The sequence below is a fragment of the Fusarium odoratissimum genome (assembly GCF_000260195.1).
Source record: "Fusarium odoratissimum NRRL 54006 unplaced genomic scaffold supercont1.19, whole genome shotgun sequence".
Taxonomy (NCBI): domain Eukaryota; kingdom Fungi; phylum Ascomycota; class Sordariomycetes; order Hypocreales; family Nectriaceae; genus Fusarium; species Fusarium odoratissimum.
In genome coordinates, this window is record NW_022158704.1 from 307,014 (window position 1) to 328,495 (window position 21,482).

At 49.8% G+C, this 21,482-nt stretch overlaps 7 protein-coding genes across 11 annotated transcripts; 4 read left to right on the top strand and 3 right to left on the bottom strand.

Annotated features, from left to right (window-relative positions):
* Positions 1-139: 139 nt before the first annotated feature.
* Positions 140-2,943, bottom strand: FOIG_10720 (translation factor pelota). The gene is made up of 2 exons (XM_031211183.1): positions 1,669-2,943; positions 140-1,394 (listed from the first exon to the last, which is right to left on the bottom strand). Exons 1-2 carry the CDS (start codon positions 1,747-1,749, stop codon positions 273-275), a joined length of 1,203 nt encoding a protein of 400 aa, XP_031059116.1. The 5' UTR covers positions 1,750-2,943; the 3' UTR covers positions 140-272.
* A 1,081-nt stretch (positions 2,944-4,024) lies between these two features.
* Positions 4,025-8,903, top strand: FOIG_10721 (uncharacterized protein). Of its 5 annotated transcripts, none has more exons than XM_031211185.1 (4): positions 4,066-4,481; positions 4,844-5,448; positions 5,674-5,834; positions 5,907-8,903. In XM_031211185.1, exons 2-4 carry the CDS (start codon positions 5,313-5,315, stop codon positions 8,490-8,492), a joined length of 2,883 nt encoding a protein of 960 aa, XP_031059118.1. In that variant the 5' UTR covers positions 4,066-4,481; positions 4,844-5,312; the 3' UTR covers positions 8,493-8,903. The 5 variants fall into 5 exon arrangements, with proteins under 5 accessions (XP_031059117.1, XP_031059120.1, XP_031059118.1 ...); XM_031211186.1 differs by having other exon boundaries at positions 4,888-5,448; XM_031211184.1 differs by having other exon boundaries at positions 4,025-5,448.
* FOIG_10722 (thioredoxin 1) lies at positions 8,899-9,840 on the bottom strand. The gene has a single exon (XM_031211189.1). The coding sequence runs from the start codon at positions 9,530-9,532 to the stop codon at positions 9,128-9,130; it is 405 nt and encodes a 134-aa protein (XP_031059122.1). The 5' UTR covers positions 9,533-9,840; the 3' UTR covers positions 8,899-9,127.
* Positions 9,841-10,104: 264 nt separating this feature from the next.
* On the top strand, positions 10,105-12,293 carry FOIG_10723 (uncharacterized protein). The gene is made up of 2 exons (XM_031211190.1): positions 10,105-10,800; positions 10,852-12,293. Exons 1-2 carry the CDS (start codon positions 10,599-10,601, stop codon positions 12,111-12,113), a joined length of 1,464 nt encoding a protein of 487 aa, XP_031059123.1. The 5' UTR covers positions 10,105-10,598; the 3' UTR covers positions 12,114-12,293.
* Positions 12,294-13,265: 972 nt separating this feature from the next.
* Positions 13,266-15,896, bottom strand: FOIG_10724 (GDP-mannose transporter). Its single transcript, XM_031211191.1, has 4 exons — positions 14,724-15,896; positions 14,574-14,664; positions 14,134-14,517; positions 13,266-14,053 (listed from the first exon to the last, which is right to left on the bottom strand). Exons 1-4 carry the CDS (start codon positions 15,009-15,011, stop codon positions 13,644-13,646), a joined length of 1,173 nt encoding a protein of 390 aa, XP_031059124.1. The 5' UTR covers positions 15,012-15,896; the 3' UTR covers positions 13,266-13,643.
* Positions 15,533-18,919, top strand: FOIG_10725 (uncharacterized protein). Its single transcript, XM_031211192.1, has 3 exons — positions 15,533-16,612; positions 16,671-17,063; positions 17,113-18,919. The coding sequence occupies exons 1-3, from the start codon at positions 16,143-16,145 to the stop codon at positions 17,633-17,635; spliced, it is 1,386 nt and encodes a 461-aa protein (XP_031059125.1). The 5' UTR covers positions 15,533-16,142; the 3' UTR covers positions 17,636-18,919.
* An 18-nt stretch (positions 18,920-18,937) lies between these two features.
* On the top strand, positions 18,938-21,418 carry FOIG_10726 (uncharacterized protein). The gene is made up of 2 exons (XM_031211193.1): positions 18,938-20,260; positions 20,321-21,418. The coding sequence occupies exons 1-2, from the start codon at positions 20,021-20,023 to the stop codon at positions 21,137-21,139; spliced, it is 1,059 nt and encodes a 352-aa protein (XP_031059126.1). The 5' UTR covers positions 18,938-20,020; the 3' UTR covers positions 21,140-21,418.
* Positions 21,419-21,482: the final 64 nt, after the last annotated feature.

Genomic DNA, 21,482 nt, shown 5'->3' on the forward strand with positions numbered 1-21,482 from the left:
GGGATAGTTACGTGCACCTTGTTGTCAATCTTGTTTACTTAACGCCGAGAAAACCGACGATCTCAAGATCTGAGCGTTCTTTAGGAGATACGCAATGAATCAAAACAGATGGGAGGTCAGCTACACACGTTGTTAGGTGAAGATTGAGGGATGTGCAGCTATGGCAAACTGAGCGATGTCCTTTGAGCAGGTTTCACGAAACGGTATAGGGTAACACCGCAGCTGTAGAGCCTCATGAATTCATATCTCATTTCTTTTGTCTATTCGTTGAACTAGATGACACTATTTTCCATAGTAGGCTCTCCAGTTGCCTCGTTATCTTCATCGGCATCGTCTTCATCAAGGTCCAGCATTGGGTAGTTGAGTATGGCAGCGATATCGCCCAACATAGTCAATCGCTGACCACTCTCATGATCACTGCTGAGAATCCTCGCCTCACCGCCATCACCCCGTACCTTGTCAACCAGAGCGACGTACTTTTTGCGAAGAGTAAGGTCTTCACTTCGGAACAGAGAATTGTTGACCAGGAGAACACCACCACCTGGCCCCACGGCTCCGTCTTTGACGGCCTTTTCGACAGCTGAAGTACCATACCATGCACGCCCATCGTCCAGCTTTAGCATGTCGAAGAATTGATCAACATACTGCGTTTCACGGGCGAACTTCATATCCTTCATCTTGGCCAAGACTTCAGGGCTTTTAAGGATCTCGTTAAGACTGTGGACGTGACCAGAATTGGAGTGAACCACCGTAGCCTGCTTCGCCACCGCTGTAAGCACCTTGTCTGCTTTATCCCGTCCTTGGTTGGCGATATACTGCTTGAAGTCTCCAGCCACAAAGCCTGGGCTCGCCAGTAACAGCGGCCGTGACTGTGTGAAGTCCATAGTTCGTAAAAGAGTCGACAATGTCTTCTCAAAGAAGCGGCGCATACCTGCATCTTGGTCTGATGCAAGATCGCGTTTCTTGGGAATCACGCTCTCAACACGGACTTTGAGGACGGTTCGGAACGGTGTGATGAGACAGATGTTGGCAAGTCCTTCTTGCATGACAACGGCTGCTACGGCACCATCCTTGTCATCTGATAATGCCTCTTGAAGAGTGGCTCTTGCGACAGAGTCCCATCCTTCTGGCTTGATGATAGTAAACGGGCGGTTCACCTCGAGATCGAGGGTATGATGAGAGCCTAAGGCGGCATGTTGGTTCTCTAAAATGATGGTTCCAGAAACGCGGAGTGATGAGATGATAGGATCAAAGGAAGTGGATTTGACCTTGATAGCCAGTTCAGTGTGAAAACGCTCAGATTTCGAGCTCCCAGTGTCTGAATACAAGACTACTTTACGGACAGTGTGAGCATGGATGATGTCTCCAGATAGGATTAGGTTGTATGCATGCCACTATCAACATTGTTAGCGTGCTGCCTCATAAGAACAAGCATTGACATCGGTGGGATTCGGAACAGATAGTGGCTTGAAGTGCGAGACATGCGGTATAAGGTAAATGCTGGACAGCAGAATGTCGAGGCCAGAGACCGCGGAGGGTGTGACAACCGGTGGAGGGGGAGGGGTAACGATAGGAATAGAGGCAGGGTCTAAGGGACAATAGAGGGAAAACGATATGGCAGACCAGGGGTATAAACTTAGAAGGGACCAAGCAACAGGGGCTACTGACCATATCTTCGGGATCCTCGGGCAGGAGAGAAACGGTCTCGTCCGCGAGGGAATTGGGGACCTTGCGTGATACTAACTTCATCTTTGGCTAGGTGTGCGAGCTGTGGCTGATGAAAGCTGAAGTGTGAAGCGTGAAGATGTCAAGCTGGAGGCTGGATATCAAAGCCTCGGACCTCGGCGGGTTTGTGACAGCGACAGAAACAAGAGTTGGCCCGTGTCTGACAAAGACCCAGATAATTATTGGGTAGTTGTCTCACCAGAGAACTCGCCGATGACAAACTGATGTTGGATGATGATATTGATAGTGATACCCAATAGATTGTTGGCCCAAGGTGGGTGGTGCAATGCGGCTAAGACTAGTAAGGCTGGGCTAGACTAGGCTGGCTGACCAAGAGTCCAAGACGAAAAAGCCAAGACGGGCAGATTTTGAGGCTCAACGGCTGTTGGACAGTGGAGGCTAACTCTTCCGGAGGGAGTGGCCATCAAAATCGAGTATGAATCGTGAATGTGAAGGGCCAAGTGGATAGATGGACCACGGTAGTTCGGCGATACGGCAGTTGGACGGCTCAGAATAGATCTCTCGGTGCCGCTGTCAGGTACAGACAAGGATAAGTTGAGGATGTTGACGTCGGAGTCGGTGGTGGAGAGTGGCCGGGCCCGACGGGGTTTTGATCTTGTCCGTGGACCTGCAAGTGACTCGTGAGTGACCACTCTTGAAACTATCAGGCCAAGTTCTGAGAGTTAGAAGCACGGGATTGGAGTTTAGATGCCCAAAAGTGGATAATTAGACGACGATTTGAGTGACGTGACTCCACAAGCTCAAAGTTCTCGAACACAAGATTTGTTTCTGGTGCATGGATGCGGAGTCTTAGAAGCTCCGCGGATTGCGGAGGACGAGATGAACGGAGTTCAACACAACCCCGGTTGCTTGAAGCTATCACAGTGACAGAGCGCTAAACTAACTTTTCTTTTGCGCTTTTTTCCTTTCGTCTGGCGGAGTTTGAGGGGATTTACAGATGGAACGAAAATGGATCGATTTGTTCGCTCTACGCCGAACGCCATAGAGACCCATGACAGGCCTTGGCGATCTTGGCGACTGAGACATGGAAAAAAAAACTCTCTGGAAGAACGGCACGAGGTGATCCACGGAACTGCATTGCATTCTTGGCGATATGCTAAGTGCTGCACTTCGCATCGTGTGACAACCAGACAGACTGTCGTCGTTTAAGCAAGCATGTGGCTGAGGGAATAAAGGCATTAATGCAAAACGTTGCCGATAAACCATATTCTGATAATTAGTAGTTCGTAAGCTCTAATTAGGTAGCATCTTCAAATCTTGTCAGCATTTGACGCTGAAAATCATAATGTTAGTTCTTTGTCTGAACAACGCGTCATCATGATACAGCAGATCAAAAGTATCGCTATTGACAGAACAACACAGACTTACATACGCACTTGATACTTGATACCTGCTGATCTGACGTCGTGCATCTCGATAGTGCAAGGCACCGAGTTTCCTCTCCAAAAACCATGCCTGGTTAAGAAGCTGCTAATCCCGGTCAGTCTCGGAAAGTCAACGACGTAAGCCCAGCATGTGAAATGCACGAGTGAGTCTGCGTCGTTTAGCTGGTGGTTCTCGCATACTTGTCTCACTTGAGATGCATTCGATGCAACTCTCTCATCATTTTTACCCCTCGTTCATGGGCCAGACCCGACGTTATATGTGCAGATGTGCGAATGTGGTTGTGTTAGTGCAGTTCCTGGAGGCTTGGCTCCAAATGCAAAGCGTCCCGAATACGCGGAAGCAACTAAAACGAGTATTGAATACAGAGCACGAGACATTAGACTTGTTGATGAGCTTCTAATTATGGTTGAGATATCAGCAAGCTCGTATACTCGTTTACTCGTATACTTGATACGATGCCCTTCCGAAACATGACATGATGGGTCAATTACCGTATTTTCGCTGTTGCGGTCAAGATTTCATCGTCTTATTCTCTCATTCACATGTACTGTACGGAGTACATGCGGTGAGTGCTGAGCCGTGGGTTCGCATTTGGCCGTGGCACAGACAATCTGGAGAACAGCCCGTTGAGATGACGGTCGATCATCCAGCCTTATGCGATTAATTGCCAACTAGCTACGGAGTACGTAGAAAGAGAACAGCCATCAACAAGGCGATGCCATTATCAACATAGCCAGCATGGAATGTTCACTAATAACCGTCACTAACAATGAGACCAATCAACAGTTGCCATGGTGAGCCATCAAACTGCCAAATTGGCTCTGCCCTATGAAACTCAGCCTGATTGATGCACTCTCAACCAAGATCATCGCACTTAAGTCTTGTCTTACCTCATTTAGACTCCATCTCATCCATTCTAACCCCAGAAGATCCAGCCGATATCCGGTAAAGGTGTGATACAATCCTACAAGTTGCACCTCTTTCCCCCTTATTTCCTGTAAATTCACTGAAGAGCCACAGCACAGCCCGCCCATACTAAATTCGGTGCTTACCTATTTCTCACAGAGCCGGGGGCCTGACCTGAGTGTCCAGCACGGTAACGAGCTGCAGCTACACATCAGCTGCTCATACAATTGTCAACCTTTTTGTCATCCAGAGTCGCAGCTCTGCGCGCGTGGGCATCAGCTCTCCCTTTTCCAACATCTCATTCGTAGCTTCCTACCAGCACATTTCGACACCCCTTTTACTCCTTTTTCTTTCACTATTATATCACGCGCCAAAAAAAGAAGCCCATCGAGCTTCTCTTACACACTAACACCGTTTGGCTTTCGACCCCACTACACTGTACTGTAAGTAGCTGGAAGCACCTAGTGGCCGCTGTCTGGTTGCTGTGCAGCGCTGTCCCCAGCGCACTACAGCGCCTGCCTGGCTGTCGCATTCGCCCGATGGGTCGTTTTCGCTTAAGTCCTTCATGTCATGGCTGTCCGTCTCATATAACCATTGCAAAAATCGCTGGTTGCCCTGCTACACTTTGAGCACCTGATTCTGATTCTGTTGAGCTCTGTATTACAAAATACAATACATGCATTCTTGCTTGGTTGCTTGCATCTGAACAGCCTTACCTCCTTTCTATCTCTCCCTTGAGCAACATCCCTCCTGTCATCATCCATTATTCACCCTACCAATACCTGTCTGACACGCCTGGAATTAGACCCTCACTCAGCTGGAGACTAACCAACATCACTTGCATATTAGTCCAGTCGGAGCGGAATATGAAATAAGGAGACAGCATTCACCGACGGTCTATTGACTAAACACCAGCCAGTCGGCATTCATTTCACTGTCAGAGGTACACAGCTACAGTACATCGAGCCCGTACGAAAGGATCTGCCTTGAGCCAAGCCTCCCAGCCTCACGTCTCGTTCCCTCTCGCTCGCTCGCTCTCGGACCCTTCGGATTGGACTTCAGAAGCTCGTTACCCCCGGTCTCCGCCACGCCCGCCCACTTCTCAGTGCTCACCCCCCCACGAGTCTCCGAGTCCGTCAGCCAAGGCCACACTCTCTCGTTTTGATCGGGTCGGGGACTGGACTCCCACAAGTTGCGCGAGGCCGACCGCCCGCGCAATCCGGTCTATCTCGTTCAAAATTCTTTAGGGACTGGTTGCCCATCAAGTATGGAAGATGTCCGCCTCCAATTCTTCGCCTGCTGTCCGGGGCGAACGTGGTTTGTATAGACGACGCGATTCTGCCCTTTCCAGCCTTCCCGAGTCTGAGCCTCAACGCCGCCAGAGCCTCGCTGCTCGTTCTGATTCTCAGGGTATGTACTGTATATGCTTCTTTACTCTTGCCCCTCCACTCGGTCCTATGGCCAAGTCACAATGCCCTACCTACTAAGTGAACGCCTGGGCGCATGTCCGCTTATGCAGGGACTTGTTGCGACTGGAGCTTCCTATGCGCCCAAGGCCCTTTTCACTGGCCACTATTATACTAGCTATACACAATGCTCACTATAATACTATGTAAGCTGACAATTTGTCAATAGGTGCTGGTGCTTCCCTGGACCTCCCATCGAGCAGGCTCTCGACTACACAACCATCTGTGTCAGGCTCTCAGAATGCAAAAGAAACAAAGGACTGGAAACCTCCCTTCAAGTCGAGTTCTCCCAGTCCTCCCCCAAACGCTGGGCTTGACCCTTTGAGTACGGTAAGTATTTGCGACTAGTTGACTCAAGGGCAACGAGGTATACTTGGACCGCAACTAACATGTGATGTTTAGCAAATCTACTTGCGTACCAACAGTAACACCGCGGAGCCTACCATTGCACAACGAATTCTAAACCAGGGTCGTTCCGACAGCCCTGCTGCAGACAACCTACAAAGACAAAGCTCCGAACTTAGCAAGTCGCCAAACACTACCCAGGATTCTAGCAAGGATCGGAGGAAAGGAGTTTCTTTCCTGAGTCGACTGGGAATGCGCGGAAGTTGGAGGAAAGATGATGACATGCAGGAATCCGACTCCGAACTGGGTGAACTGCGAACCGATGGCACCTACGCACGAGCTCTCACATCCGTCATCGGTGCAGGTGGAGGATACATACCTCTTCATAAAGAACCTCCACGATATATCCGAGTCAAGGCGCATAACAAGAAGGATAGAGACTATAACCACCTATTCCTCGCACAAGAACTTACCGCCTCAGAACACAAACATACACACGGCCGAGCGGTAGCAACGGCAGTTGGAAGCAAGATCCTTAGGGGTGGTGATGCTATCTGGGCAGCCGAATTCAGCTTGGATGGACGATACTTGGCCGTCGCAGGAAAGGATCAGATCGTACGAGTGTTTGCTGTGATATCTACGCCGGAGGAACGCAAAGCACACGAGGAAGAGGAGGCACAAAATGGTACTCATGGCGAGAAGCTTAGTGCTCCTGTCTTCCGCACAAAGCCTGTGCGAGAATTCAAGGAACACACTGGCGAGGTGCTTGCCTTAAGCTGGAGCAAGAACAACTTTTTGCTATCCTCTTCCATGGACAAGACCGTAAAGTTATGGCATATGAGCAGGAGTGATTGCTTGTGTACTTTTGTGCACAAGGATCTGGTCACATCGATCGCCTTCCACCCTACAGACGATCGATTCTTTCTCGCAGGATCACTGGATGCGCAACTACGATTATGGAGCATTCCGGACAAGAACGTCGCTTTCCAAGCACCTGTGGGTGAATTCATTACTGCGGTAGCATTTTCCCCCGACGGAAATATTGCTATATGTGGTGTGCTGAGTGGTCTATGTACTTTCTACGCTACCGAGGGCTTGAAGCTCAAGTACCAAATTCATGTCCGCTCATCAAGGGGCAAAAATGCCAAAGGAAGCAAAATCACTGGCATTCGAACTATGACGATACCGTCAGGACCCGAAGCTGGGACGGTCAAGGTCCTGGTTACTTCAAACGACTCTCGAGTTCGAGTGTATAACCTAAACGATAAAGTGATCCAGGTTAAGTACAAGGGACTAGAAAACCAGTCAAGCCAAATTAATGCACGCTTCAGCGACGATGGCAGCTATATTATCTGCGGCAGCGAGGATCGGAAGGCCTACATCTGGAAGCTCGGTGGCCAAGACGAGATCAAGGACAAGCAGCCATACGAAACATTCGATGCTCACCCCGAGGTCGTCACCACGGCTTTGATGGCTCCGTCAAAGAGTCGGCAGCTATTGAGTGCTTCTGGGGATCCTATCTATGACTTGTGCAACCCGCCACCCGTGATGCTGCGAAGCCTCGAAGAAAGCACGCCAAGCCATTCGGCTTTGTCAGACGAAGACCACGGCGACTCGCTTCACAGCAACAAAAAGCCCGAAGAAACACCAGCATACATCGAGCGCTCAAGGCATCTGGACGGAAATATCATCATCACCACTGATAGAACTGGAAAGATCAAGGTTTTCAGACAGGACTGTGCCCATAAGAAGCGCCAGCAAGGACTCTGGGAGTCAGGTTCTCGATTGGGCAACCGTCTCTCTGGTGTCGGTAGGAGTGGCAGTGTCATGACGAGAACGAGTGCGAGCAGTCGTGTGCAATCGAGACGTGGATCACTTAACATTCCTGGTCCCAATCCGATCCAACTCCAGCATGCTTCTGACAGAATTAACAGCTGGCGTCAGGATATCGATGGAGGAAGACCCAGCATGAACAATACACCAGCTCGAAGCGAGCGATCTATGTCTCCTACCAAACCGGGACAGTCACCGACCAACTCAGCGGCCAACCTGGCACCAGAATCTCGAAGGAAGCCCTTACCGACGAGTCCGATCAGCCGCCCAACTCCTACAAGTCCTACCGGCAGTGGTCTATCTAACCGCACCACAGTCAGAGCTTCACATGACCGGGAGAGAAACGGCATCACAAGCCCACCAACCCCAAGTTTCAGCCTGATCAGTGCCTCTGATTCTGAGGGTGTTAACGACAAGGAGGGCAGTTTCTGGAATTTGAGCAGATGGAGAAGTTCACGTCAAAGCCTCCGCTACTCGTCGGCGTTGAACTCACCTACAAGCCCCAACGGATCGCCAAACCCCGGTCATAGTCGCTCTGGAAGCCAGTTTCTCAGCGTTAGAGAGAGATCCTCGCCAAGAATGAGTCTGGGTGTTGACGAGCTGAAGCCACCTCGCCAAGATGTTGCAAACCGGCGCAGATCAGCAGGACCAAGGTTGACATCGAGGCTTTCGGTTCAAGGTGATCAGAAGAATGGTTTCGAGGATCAAATCGAAACACATGAGGAAATCACACCAAGTAAGAAACGAGTGGATTCTGGCGTCGGCCGCATTAGTGATGAGTCGGCGGATTCAGTTGTTCAATCTTACTGAGATACGACATGGGAATGATATATCTCAGCAGCATTTGTTGGAGTTGGCGTTTGTTTTGCTTATAGGGGCTTGATCGTATACCACTTGGAAAGGCGTCTGATAGGGTGTTTACACATCGAACCCTGTACAATAACTTACTTGACTTTTTCTTGTGTCAAAGAGGATAGGGAATCTTCCAGGGGGAGGTTCGAAAAGGGGGCTCAAGAGAAGATTCCAGAGAAGTAAGAGGAGTTTGACGATGGCATGAGTTCTGGAATCCTTAGCATTGCGAGATATGAAGTCTCGGATTACACGGCCAACAATGAGCCACAGCGAACATTTACTTGATGTCACCGTACGTATATACAATTTACCTCTAGAGGTAACAAAAAAAAAGAATTACAAATATTTCACAAAGAGACAAGAATTGCGTTGAAGTGATCAGGTTTATTTCTAGCTAAGCAATGCAACCCATCCTCCTCAAAGCCTTGCGCTTTCGCATAGCCATATGTCGCAATCCTAGCTCATGATGGCTTTCGCCTTGGTGAATGGTGCCCGTGATGTGCGCCTTGTTTATAGGGGGGTATCCTTGCGAATCTGCGTTCTTAACGCCATTTGCTCTGTAGTGTTTTTATTTTTCGCCCGAGGCTTTCCATCTAGAAGTTCTCATCGGTCTTGAGGGTGTTCTCCTCGGCGGGCTTCTCGGCAGCACCGCCGGTAGCCTTGTCGGCGTAGGTCTTGACAGCGGCAGTCAGCTTGGGGGGGACAGCGCCGAGCAGATCGCTGGCCTTGTCGCCGTTCTCGAAGAAGAAGAAGGCGGGGATGGAGCGGATGCCGAGCTCAAAGGCGAGATCGGGGACGTCGTCGGTGTCGAACTTGGCGAAGGCGTACTTGTCGGACTTGTGCTCGGCGGCCTGCTTGTTGAAGATGGGGGAGATGGCCTTGCAGGGACCGCACCATGAGGCGTGGGCTTGGAGAGCGACGTAGGGAGTAGTCTTGACGAGCTCGTCGAATTGAGCCTTGGACTTGATCTCGACAACAGCGGAGGAGGGGGCAGCCATTTTGAAAGGTGTGGTGTGGTTTTGGTGGTTTAGGTGTTGGTCTGTGAGTGTGTTTTGTTTGGTGTCGAAGGGTTGAGGGGTTTTGGTGGGGGGATTGTGTTTATATAACTAAGTAAATATGATATGGAGGGGTAGAATTCAAAAGGTCAAGATGGATCTACTGTAGCGGAGTGGATACGTTTATATACTTGGCTATTCAGGCTTCTAGAAGCTCCAGTTTCGCGATTGATTACTCTACCTGGTCTACTCAGATACTCAATTATTCAGGAACCCGGGAGTCGGTGGTGGTGAACATGACAGGCACTATGACACAATCGTGAAATTTCGGAGAGGCTGACGTGGGGTTCTTTGGGCCGAGTGCCGCTGAATGAATGGAATTAACTGCTGACAAAACAGGCCCAACCGAGTTTAATGGCCCAATGGCCGAGCTATGTCCATGTAACGTATTCCATGCGTAACGGAAGCCATTTGGAATCAAACTACGGTCCGCGAATACGACGGATCTGTATGGGGCGAAGGGAGGCTTGAATTTATCAGCAATACAGGGTCCAACCAAGGCAAAGCTTCGTTATAATCAGATTGTCTTACAACTCATGCCTCGGTCTGATTGTTATAAGACATATAATCCAAGTCTCACTCTACCTTTTGGCTTTGGCAATTACCACGATTTCATCATGCTCATGCCGTGCGGCAGTTGTAATCAAAGGCCTTAGATCAAAGACAGGTACATTCTGGTGGAATTTCCCTCTTTACCTTACTTGTATCATCTCTAGTCGTAAAATCTATAGAAATACACAAAATAACTGGAGAGGTCCAATACGACTTACTTCTCTCGCACTCATACTTTAATTCTTCCCATTGCAATGGTCTCTTTCATCCCACAAAAGGCTTTGCGCCGGTAAATTCTCGGAAAGCCCCGCGTCATGGCGGGGTTCGGTAGTCTCCAATTTATTTTTTTCCTGCAGTCGATTTGGAGGGGCACCAAAAAGACGGCGATAACTAAAAATTCATTCTTTTTGTGGTTTCAATTTGTAGATCGAACCAAAGAACACCGCATATTCCAATCATGGCAAAGAGAACTGCTGAGGCCGATCACGGCGATGCCCTCAAGGGCGGCGAACGCCCTGAGAAGATGGACATTGACGACAACACCAAGGAGATGGGAGAGTTTGAAGATGAGTTCGAGGATGAGTTCGAGAGCGAGGATGAGATTCTTGAGGCTGGCGTTGATGGACGACCTGATGCTGAGCGCGAGGCCGAAGAGAAGGGTAAGTCATCATCCCTGAACTGCTCAGAATTCAGTCTAATGCTGTGAACAGATGCCATGGAAGTCGACCAAGGAACCTTCATCGTCGGACGAAGCAAACTCGAACCCGGCCAGACCCTCGCCCCCGATCTGACAACCTACGAGATGCTGCACAACCTCAGCACACCCTGGCCATGCCTTTCTTTCGATATCATCCGCGATGACCTTGGCGACAACCGCAAGGCCTACCCTGCTACCATGTACACTGTCTCTGGAACACAAGCCGAGACTGGAAAGGCCTCTGACAACCAGATCATGGTTATGAAGTTCAGCGGTCTCAGCAAGATGGACCGTGGTGACGAGGGTTCTGATTCGGAGGACGACGATGACGAGGACTCTGACCCTATCCTGGAGAGCAAGTCTATCCCTCTCAACTCTACGACCAACCGTATCCGCGCCCACCAGATTCCTAGCCAAGAGGCTGGACGACCTGGAACTACCCTCACTGCTACGATGACCGAGTCAAGCAACGTCTTTATCCACGACATTACTCCCCACCTCGCCTCCTTCGACAGCCCCGGAACTACTATCTCCGCTCAGCAGAACAAGCCTATCTCTACTGTCCGCGCCCACAAGACCGAAGGTTACGCCGTTGACTGGTCTCCCACGGTTCCCGGTGGTAAGCTCCTCACGGGTGACAACGACGGTCTCATTTACGTGACAACACGCACCGATGGAGGCGGCTGGGTCACCGACAACCGACCTTTCCAGGGCCACACCAGCAGTGTCGAGGAGCTCCAGTGGTCACCCTCCGAGCAATCTGTCTTTGCCTCTGCTTCAAGCGACGGCACCATTCGCATCTGGGACGTGCGATCCAAGTCCCGTAAGCCCGCTATCACCATGCAGGTTTCAAATGTCGACGTCAACGTCATGTCTTGGTCGCGCCAGACAACTCATCTGCTCGCCTCCGGAGACGACAACGGTGCATGGGGCGTTTGGGATCTCCGACAATGGAAGGCCAGCTCCGATAAGCCCCAGCCCATCGCCAGCTTCAACTTCAACAAGGAGCAGATCACAAGCATTGAGTGGCACCCCACCGACGACTCCATCGTCGCCGTGGCCGCTGGTGATAACACCGTCACACTGTGGGATCTTGCTGTCGAGCTTGACGACGAGGAGAGCAAGGACACAGCGGGTGTCAAGGACGTGCCGCCCCAGCTGTTGTTCGTGCACTACCTCAAGGATGTGAAGGAGGTGCACTGGCACCCTCAGATCACGGGTAGTTTGGTCGCCACAGGAGAGGAGTTCAGCGTCTTCAGGACCATCAGCGTATAAGGTGTCTATCTGTGGGACGAAATGACTGGGACGGAAAAGTTTACAGACAGATTCACAGTGGATCTGTTATTGATTGAACGGCATGGCACGGCGTATAATGAGATCTCCTTTGTCGAATTTGATAGATGAATGACTATGTTTTCCTTTGGACTTTACTCTGTTTGGTGTTAAGAATCTGTGAAATGCTTCGATGTTTCTCATCCTTGCATAAGTAAGCTGAGGCTCCAGTGCACGTAAAACAAGCTAATCTTTAATCTTATAATCCTACTCTAAATTCTCATCGGCACTCTTCATGAAACACTTCTTAGTTTTTAAACCAGGTCAAGGATTCAACTGAAGTCCCAATTAACATTTTACTGTTCTCCATACACACTACCGTAGGATCACGGAGCTGAATAACTAGCAAAACGCCAGTCTATAAACTAAGATTACATCTCTTCCTCCGTCTACCCTGGAGCCGAAACTACACCATATCGCTAAAACCACAATATACCATGTAATCCCCATCATATCTCAAACACAATGACGACTGCATCTTTTCGTAGGGCTAGACTATTGATTCTAACGGTCCTCCCGCTAGAGACTTCGACTCGAACCAGCGCGTCCCAGCCCAGCGGTAGCGATCCTCCCCCGCGCCTAGAAACATGTCAAACCAACGGAGCCCGCCGTTCCAGAACGGTCTTTTTTTCCTTTTCTTGAGCGAATGAATGAAATGCCTTACGCCACAAAATGCTTCTATGGAAAAGGGGGTGGAATGTCACTCAATATGCTTAAAACGGGGTTGAGAGCGAAAATTGGGTTAATCTGACATGGCTCAGCCCTGTTCTGCAGAAGATAGGGGTGAGATGAGATTTCTGGAAGATGAAGGAGGAGCATGGAGATTAATGCATGACTCTAAGTCGAGATGAAATTATGGATAAGTTTAATTATTGGCAGGTGATTTGTTGAAGATACTTTCGGTCTTTTACTGTACAAGACATGGCGTCGTTAGTGAAGACTCACACGATGCACTGATGTAACGTTGGGCTTATGTAGCCTCTTGTGTACGTTACTGTAGTGTAGTGCTGTGCAACATGACATGCCATGCGAGATCTGTGCCAAGGCCACGCCGTTAAACGTTAACCAGTCTCCCATGTCAACGGGCAGGGCTGAGCCGTGTTCCCTTTATGCTGGACGTCATGAAGGCTCGAGCGTTGTCTGTCGGTTTCGTCTTCACTACTAGGTAGCCCTGCGCCATTGTTGTTGACATAATGTTTGCAGTAGCAAAAAGACAGTGTATTGAAGCAGGTCTATAAACGCTTTTAAATGACACCCTAAAACCCCATCGAGATAGCGAGCTCTTGCCCCCGACGTTATACAAAAAAATGTCTACATTACTTGTGTCGTTCAAATACCGTGGAACGGTACATTATTGTCGTTCAGGTCTAACCAGACTAAATGGAAATATTGACCAAAAATGGCTAATTAGCTAATGAGCCTTGCAGAATGGTGACAGCAGCCCTAACAAGCCACCGCCGTGCCATGTCAAATTTACTTTGATGGCTCTCGGCTCTCAGCTGTAGGAAGAGCGTTCTTCTTGGCCTCATTCTCCTTGACCTTGGCCCAAGCATACACGATACCCGAGACGAAACCGATGAAGATGGCTGAAACACTTCCAACGGTAACGGGAGCAGCGAAGAAGACGAGACCAGAGACGGCGATGGGCAGCTTGTTGAGAGCACCAACCATGGAGTAGGTGGTGGAAGAGGTGACTCGGATGCACCAGGCGGAGCAGTAAGAAATGAAGATAGCGGCCAGACCAGAGTAGATGATGCCGATGAAGATACGGTTGCGCGAGTCCTCGGGGAAGTTCTTGGCGAAGTTGGCGCTGGACCAGTCCTCAGTGACGAGAGAGAAGAAGACAAGGACGGGAATGGTGAGAAGGTTGTTGTAGTACATGGCTATCGATTTGTTAGCAGTTGTTCTCTCATGCAGTGTTTTTGAGCGCGACCCTGAGGTTGCGCCCAGAGGATAAACGTACTGTCCCAATCCTTGAAGTTCATCTTGTGGATAACCTTGCGCATGCCCAAAACATAAGAAGCAGAGCAGAAGACGTTCATGGCCATCCAGAAGTAACCGGCATTCAGAGTTGCAAGCGCATCAGCATCACCAGTAGTAGCGCTGTAGTCACCAGAGATAGCGCTCTTGATATCAGCCCAGGCAGCAACCACAGAGCTCAGAACCATGAGACCGAAAGAAGAGAGAGCGATGGGTGTGACGGAACCACCAAACCAGAGGACCTCACCATAAGCAATGGCGATGATGGTCAAGTTCTTGAAGATGGTGTAGACAGGCACGGAGAGGTACTGCAGAGCCTTGGTGCTTGTGTAGATCATACCAACAAGGACGAGCGAAATTGGGTACCCTGTTCGGATCGCATTAGCCATTGCCCCTCATTCGTGAAAAGCAATTATAACGTACACTTCTTGATGCGGTCCATCTCAAGGGGAGCAAGGGACTTGATCATGCCGAATTGCTTGCATGCTGTGATGGCAACAATACAGACAATGGACTACAGAGACACCGAGTTAATTGGCATTCCTTAAACTCAGGGAATAGCGAAAAACATACCTGAACAGCGAGGTAGAAGAAAGTAAGGTTCCATGATGTACCAGACACAACATACTTGTTGACGACGGTCATGGAAATAGAAGACAGACAGTAAGCAAGAATAGAGAATGGCCCGCTGTTCTCGATCTTGTTCATGAAGCCTGAAGGCTGCGCGGGGAGGGCATCAGTGCCTGGACCGCGGCCAACAAGGGAGTCGTTCTCCTTGTCACCATCACCAATGTTGTTCTCGTTGGCAGACTCGGGCATCTTGGCCACGAAGTCGTCGTTCTTCTTGTTCTGGTCAGCCATGGCTGCGGCGTCGAGTCGGTCGGTCGGTCGCAAGCGATTAAACGGCTTCTAAAAAAAGAGTGGACGAACGGCCGAAATGTCGTTCAACAGTGATTCAATGCGTAGCAGAGAATGACGAATCTCGAAAAGAACACGAAGCGATACGATACGATATGCGGGACAGGACAAGACAAGACGAGAAAAGCGAAGGGCTCCAGATAAAAAATCGATCCAGTCAATCAACCAAAGGCCACCGTGGAGATGCCAAGTCAAGTGAGTGGATAGGGATAGGGAGGGATAGGGAATAAGAAAAAAGGGTGTATCACTGTAACTTCTGCTGCACGGTACAATTGAGGGAAGTGAGGAAAAGGGGGCTTGCGTCCATTCTTGGCCAACTTGGCTACATTCAACTAAGGCGATAAGGATCCCGGTAAAACCTTTTCCACTCTTTTTTTTCTTGCGCCGCGTAAGAGTCAATAATTGCATCTTCTGTCTATCTTCATATACGGTATAAGTGAATAACCCCGCTGTGTGAACCTTACTGGGATACGAAGTTGATGAGGCCGGCTGTCGACGTCAGGAACCCACATCCCGGCCGAGGGTCCCTGGCACTCCAAACTGGCTGCAGACAGAGTCTGCTTGGATATATACATATGCCACAGAGGAATAGGGGGCTGCAACGATTATCATCAAAATCAGAGACTCTGCATCCCTGCCGAGACAATCTGTGGATGGGTCATGGGTGCGGTGCAGGCGCGTGGTCGTGGCGCACTTTGAACGCATCCATCATCGAATCGCCCGAGTGGAGGAACCAGCCAAGACCAAGTTCAAGCCCAGGAGATGGAGGTGGGTGAATGTGGATTAGGTATGGATGGGATGGGAGACACTAAGTTAGAGCCTAGAGGTACCGACTGAGAAGGGCTAGGATGCTATGCTATGGGGATGGGGGGTCGCATCTTTTCATTCCCAAGTTCAAAAGACGTTTCAATAGACTTTCTTTTTCTCTTTCCCTTCCATTGCATTTTCCATCTTGTCTTTTCGCCGCTTTTGCTTGCTTCGTTAAGCCCAGCCCGTGATAGAAATATCCGGGTGTTCCACTCCTTTTCCACAACCATAACTCTAACCTAAAACATCTACTTCCATGAGTTCATCATGTTACCTGCGATGAACCGCTTCACACGCATCGCGCTAGCCGTGATTGCTGTGCTCTTTGTCTTCGCTATATTGGTGTCTTACCAGGCGCCCGAGAGCTTTAAGGATCATTTACCAAGCGCAGACTGGCATTGGCCTTCGAAAGGCGACAATGTCACTATCGACGAGCCCCCAAAGCCTACCGACGCCGCTGGCGCCGTGGGCGCTGGAGAGGAGGACACAGAATTGGACAAGGACCCCAACACAGACATCTCCTACGATTTGACTCGAGCTCCTACACCGGGTTGCGAGAACATCGTCAACGATTTACAGCAGCGTCTCATCCATGCCTACCAGAAGAGGTTCGAAGGAATTCGCTATGCCAACATCTGGGGTTATCTCGAGACGGAGAACAAGGGTGATGCTGCGATTTGGTCCGCACAGCAGATTCTGCTGAGTATCCTTGGAATCGAGACTATGGAAGCCTGCCGGTAAGGATCTCGCCTGTACCACGTTGGACAGCATCAATACTAACGTAATGTGTTGCAGCTTCATGTACAAGGACTGCGACATTGCAAAGTTCCGCAGAAAGTTGGAGGAGCACCGCCCACACTCTGGTATCATCATGGCTGGTGGTGGCAACTTCAACGATTACTACTGGGAGGACCAACCTTCGCGCATGAACATGATTGAGAACTTCCTCAACGTCTCCATCCGAGCTTTCCCCCAGAGTATCTACATGACCAACCCCGAGAGGATTGACAAGACCAGAAAGGCTTTCACCAAGCACCACGATTTGCAGTTGGCTGCTCGTGACAAGCCCAGCTACGACTGGCTCATGGACAACTTTGGACAGACTGAGGGTATTCAGAGTGATCTTGTTCCTGATATTGCTTTCATGTGGGGCAACCGATCTGACTTTCGACACAACACAAAGAAGACGTTAGTATTGCCGGCCTAACCGTTGAACTAAAGCTAACTTTATATCTAGCCACGATATTCTGATTCTCGCCCGAAAGGATGCCGAGATTTCTGACGGTGACTCTGCTGGCATTGAGTTTGGCGAGGGCAAGGTCGACCTAGGTGGCAGCATCGGCAACGTAACATACAACAAGGTCGACTGGAAGTTCACCAAGACCCCTTCGATCGACGACGACGCCGAACGCGAGGAGGGTAAGAACCAGCGAGCGTGGGCCAAGTCGATGGCGGGCTTTGAGCTCTTGGGCTCTGCTCACTTTGTCATCACCGACCGTCTCCACGGTCACATTCTATCGACAGTTATCGGCGTACCACACGTGCTGATGGACAGCAAGTTGGGTAAGAACCTCAACTTCCACAACACATGGACGCGCGATTGCGGCTGCACCAAGATTACAAAGAGCATCGACTCTGCGTTTGATGTGGCGCGCATGTACTTTGAGCAGGAGGTCAAGGATGGCCTCAGGGCTGTTGACCCGCCCAAGCCCAAGTCTGTACCTACACCTACTCCCCAGGCTGAGGCTGGCTCATCATGATGAACTGGCTAGCAGCCAGATATAATGTTTTCCTTACTACCCATACCCAGCATTGGAGCTCTTTATTATTGCCAATGGTATTTTTCTGCTTAGAGTTGGATGGTTGCCCCGAGCCGGCTGGGGGATATTCTGCTATTTTGATGGGAGACACTTAACATACACATACCAACATGTCACCCATCTCATCATGATGGAGCAGGCCTATCTTGTCTGGGGCACTGAATGGGGAACGGAACAGGGGATACCATGCATGGCGCTACCATATTGTGTTTAATTTCGTCACCGCATCTTAGATTTTTTACTCGTCTCTTTACAGTTATGTCCTTGCCTGTCTGAACAAGAATTGAGACAGAGCGAAAAAAGAAAATCGCATACACTGCGCCTCGCGTTTCGTTGCGAGCTGTACAATAACGAAACCAAGAATAAAACAATCATCACCTCACCCAAGTCTCACGTTGTTCACAGAGTGGCCAGTTCAGGGCCCATTATTCGCAAACGTGATTGATACACGCATCGCCAAGCATTCAATGCCTTACTCAGGTTTCACATAATCATCATCCGGGCGGAGCAGCTTGTCCATCTTCATCAAAGGGCCGTCCACTTTTTCTTTCCCTCGATTATTTTTTTCGGGGCCAAGATTCCTTATAATGCAACTCACCGAAACCTGCCCTATCTTAATCAAGAAAATGACGAGCACGGAGGAAGTGAGAACTAAGACCTTGGGGATCGTCTCTCTAAGCTGAAACGCTCCATGGATTCCTCCAGTCGGTCCCTGGCCACTGAGGCGAGTTTGTGTGATTATCACGCGGAGAATATCCCTACATCGGAGTAATGAAGGGAAGAGGAGAGAAATGAAGGTAGTATTCGGCCGAGGAGATAATGGAAGATCATGGACGGGGGAGGACAAGGTGATGGGCTATGCGTGTCTACAGCAAAACCTGATTATTGATATCTTGGCTCTTGTCTCGCTTCCCATTTACTCTTGGCTACGGTTCGGTACATTACAATAAGGTATCCTCGGGCGTTTTCTTGCATCTGCAGTAAGGTATGGGGAGGTATTCCGGTGGAGTCTCATGCATTACTCGCGCCTCGAGTGCGTTTGTGCAAACAATCAACGGCTGACTGAGTCGGCATGGCACTGATCATCCTTCCGAAGCTTACAGCGGGTAATACTGTAAAACAAAACATCGAATCCATCCATCCATTCATTCAAACTGACTGCAACCCTTAGCACATAGACTTAAAAATTGGCTTATTTGTTTGAGTTTTAGTAAGGGGTCATCCTACCTTATTCGCCCGACAGGGGACCAATGGCGGAGGTTTGATCAACACCTGCATTTCCCAGAATCTCTACGTCACTCGCAAGAGCCTCTGTAGCTGCATATCCCCAGTGGCTAGAGGGACCCCCCACAACTGGCATAAGCGCTATCCTGCAGAGTTCCCACCGAGTATTTCCTCCCACTTCCCATCATTGCAGCAGATGCAGTGCCACTCTCCGCCTTGTCACAGCCGCCGATTCTTCGCCAACACCCCACGTCCTGTTAGTTAAGTTAAAGCCAAGCTAAGGCCAATGTCAAATCTCATCAACGAACCTCCGTCCCCTGGCCTGGCATGGGCTCCAGCACAATAACCCCTCGATGGCGGTACTTCGGTAGAGCTTCCAGGGAACAAGGCCCATGACCCAGAAGGTCAAGGAACATAGTCAAGATGGAGTATAGCGATGGTTCTCGAGTCCTCTCATTCGTTAGTGAGGCTAAAGCAATATCCAGTGTCCAAGTTTAAAACCAAGGCCAAGGTGTGGCGCCAGATTACCCTGCTCTCCACTGGGATAACGCGTTCGATCCATTTAAGCAACGCAAGCAGGCAAACGGAATCCCCCTATTCCGCCTGTGGCACTAGATACACGCACTACTTCTCACTGACGACACCCTAGTCTTTAGTCTTGGGTGGTTCTCTGTGCCTGCGTATTTGGGCCCTAGTGCGGAAATAGACTTGATCAATCAATCAACAAAACCTCCGGACAGCCCGTATTTGCCAGCCTCTCCCCTCAGAGAGTCTTGACTTTTTCATACATCTTCGTGTTTTTTTGGTTCCTAGTCCGAGTTGAGAGAGAGAAGACCCTTGGAAGCTTGTTCACTCGGAAACTCGCTTCAGACATTCGTTTACCCACATCACGTTGACTGACTTGGTTGTTGTTTTCTTCTATTACTACTCTACTCTACTCTACTCTACTCTACTCTCTTCTCTCGTATTCTTCCTACTCTTTCATATCCATTTTCGTTTCATTGCCTTATCTTCCCTTACATTGCATTACATTCACACTATTTTGGTTGTTGTTGGTTCTACACATATAAGTCGACATAAACCTTAATATCTCTTGTCACAATGGCTGCCGCCGAACAACCTCAGGTCGAGAACCGTCCCCCGCCTTCACGGATGAGAGTCGCCCTGGTGGTGCTCTTCCATTCATCATGTGCTATCTGGAGCACTATTCTATCCAAGTCGGCCCTCAATGGCGTTGAGGCCCCCGTCACATTGCTTGCTCTTCAGACAACGATACAAGTAGTACTACTCACAATTATTGGAGTTGCTACAGGATGGGTCAAGCTGTACAGACCACTCAATGTAAGTGACACAACTGAATGTCTCTTTGGTTAAAGACCGTCAATTAACATATAATCTCAGGCTTGGATTGCTCTTCTACCCCTCACGGTCGCGCGTCTTATTGGAATCTTGGCCAAGACATACTGCCTCGCCTCGGTCAACGCCTCCGTCTACCAGATCGCCCGTGGTCTTCTACTACCATTTACTCTCTTCCTGTCTCTGCTGGTTCTCCGACCTCGTCCTTACTACCCTCCTATCTCTCTCGTCGGCTGCGCTATGGTCATGGCTGGTTTCGGAACTGGAATGATGGCCGACTACAGCCAGATGCTCACCTCCGGCAAGGGTGTTCTCCTCGGTGTCGGATCCAGTTTCACCACTGCCGTCGAGTCCGTTGTCGTCAAGCGATTCCTCGGTAAGAGCCAGGAGGGTATGTGGCAGATGGTCTGGATGTCCAACTGTATGGCCATCCTTTTCTATATTCCTCTCTTCCCTCTTTCTGGAGAGATGAGCACTATGAGCAGCCTTTTCACCGTCGAGTCCATGGATGTCGCCCGCCAGTTCCTCAGCTCCGCCTGTTTGACCGGTGTCTCAGCCTTCCTCCTCACCATCGCTACCTTTATGCAAATCGAGGTCACTAGCCCGACCACACATATGATTGTCACTGCCGCTCGAGGTGTCGCCCAGAGCTCTCTCGCCGTTGTTCTGCTCGGCGAGGTTTTGACTGCCGACCGCGCCGGCAGCATGGCTCTTATTCTTGCCGGAAGTGCCCTCTACGGCTGGGCCCGAGACCGATACCAGCAGGCCAAGAAGGCCGCTGGCAGCTACCAGCTTCTGCCTCGCGAAGAGGAGGGCCGAGCTGAAATGGTGGACAGCAAGGAAGCCAAAGATCTCAAGCTATAAGATCTTCACTTCCTCTTGCTGGTCATGAGATGAAATAACATATACCATTTCCTTTTTCTTTTATTATTCTTGGGTATGGCGGGCTTCATCATGACGACAGGTGTTTGGATGATCAGGTTTTCGGCATACTTTTTTCAGATTCTATATACCTTAGACATAGAGACGATTTACTATGTAATCTGGGGTATCCAGTTTAGCCCTTATCTCCCTCAGCAGTGCGCAACGAGGGAGAGAAGCTTCAAGATCAAAAATACACGTTTATATCAAACTTGTCTGAGCTCCGCAGTGAAAAGTGTACACGTAAGAGAAACTGAAGAAAGACATTGTTCATCTGATCTTGTAG

What these genes read in the sequence shown, in the direction of transcription:
- FOIG_10722 (XM_031211189.1), bottom strand. Translation starts at nt 9,532, where the DNA reads ATGGCTGCCCCCTCCTCCGCTGTTGTCGAGATCAAGTCCAAGGCTCAA.
- FOIG_10721 (XM_031211184.1), top strand. Translation starts at nt 5,313, where the DNA reads ATGTCCGCCTCCAATTCTTCGCCTGCTGTCCGGGGCGAACGTGGTTTG. An exon ending in TGCTCGTTCTGATTCTCAGG is followed by an intron (nt 5,449 to 5,673) that starts GTATGTACTGTA and finishes ATTTGTCAATAG; the next exon opens with GTGCTGGTGCTTCCCTGGAC. An exon ending in GGCTTGACCCTTTGAGTACG is followed by an intron (nt 5,835 to 5,906) that starts GTAAGTATTTGC and finishes TGTGATGTTTAG; the next exon opens with CAAATCTACTTGCGTACCAA.
- FOIG_10726 (XM_031211193.1), top strand. Translation starts at nt 20,021, where the DNA reads ATGGCTGCCGCCGAACAACCTCAGGTCGAGAACCGTCCCCCGCCTTCA. An exon ending in AGCTGTACAGACCACTCAAT is followed by an intron (nt 20,261 to 20,320) that starts GTAAGTGACACA and finishes ATATAATCTCAG; the next exon opens with GCTTGGATTGCTCTTCTACC.
- FOIG_10723 (XM_031211190.1), top strand. Translation starts at nt 10,599, where the DNA reads ATGGCAAAGAGAACTGCTGAGGCCGATCACGGCGATGCCCTCAAGGGC. An exon ending in GCGCGAGGCCGAAGAGAAGG is followed by an intron (nt 10,801 to 10,851) that starts GTAAGTCATCAT and finishes TGCTGTGAACAG; the next exon opens with ATGCCATGGAAGTCGACCAA.
- FOIG_10720 (XM_031211183.1), bottom strand. Translation starts at nt 1,749, where the DNA reads ATGAAGTTAGTATCACGCAAGGTCCCCAATTCCCTCGCGGACGAGACC. An exon ending in CCGAGGATCCCGAAGATATG is followed by an intron (nt 1,395 to 1,668) that starts GTCAGTAGCCCC and finishes CAATGTTGATAG; the next exon opens with TGGCATGCATACAACCTAAT.
- FOIG_10724 (XM_031211191.1), bottom strand. Translation starts at nt 15,011, where the DNA reads ATGGCTGACCAGAACAAGAAGAACGACGACTTCGTGGCCAAGATGCCC. An exon ending in TCTTCTACCTCGCTGTTCAG is followed by an intron (nt 14,665 to 14,723) that starts GTATGTTTTTCG and finishes GTGTCTCTGTAG; the next exon opens with TCCATTGTCTGTATTGTTGC. An exon ending in GATGGACCGCATCAAGAAGT is followed by an intron (nt 14,518 to 14,573) that starts GTACGTTATAAT and finishes CGATCCGAACAG; the next exon opens with GGTACCCAATTTCGCTCGTC.
- FOIG_10725 (XM_031211192.1), top strand. Translation starts at nt 16,143, where the DNA reads ATGTTACCTGCGATGAACCGCTTCACACGCATCGCGCTAGCCGTGATT. An exon ending in GAGACTATGGAAGCCTGCCG is followed by an intron (nt 16,613 to 16,670) that starts GTAAGGATCTCG and finishes AATGTGTTGCAG; the next exon opens with CTTCATGTACAAGGACTGCG. An exon ending in CGACACAACACAAAGAAGAC is followed by an intron (nt 17,064 to 17,112) that starts GTTAGTATTGCC and finishes CTTTATATCTAG; the next exon opens with CCACGATATTCTGATTCTCG.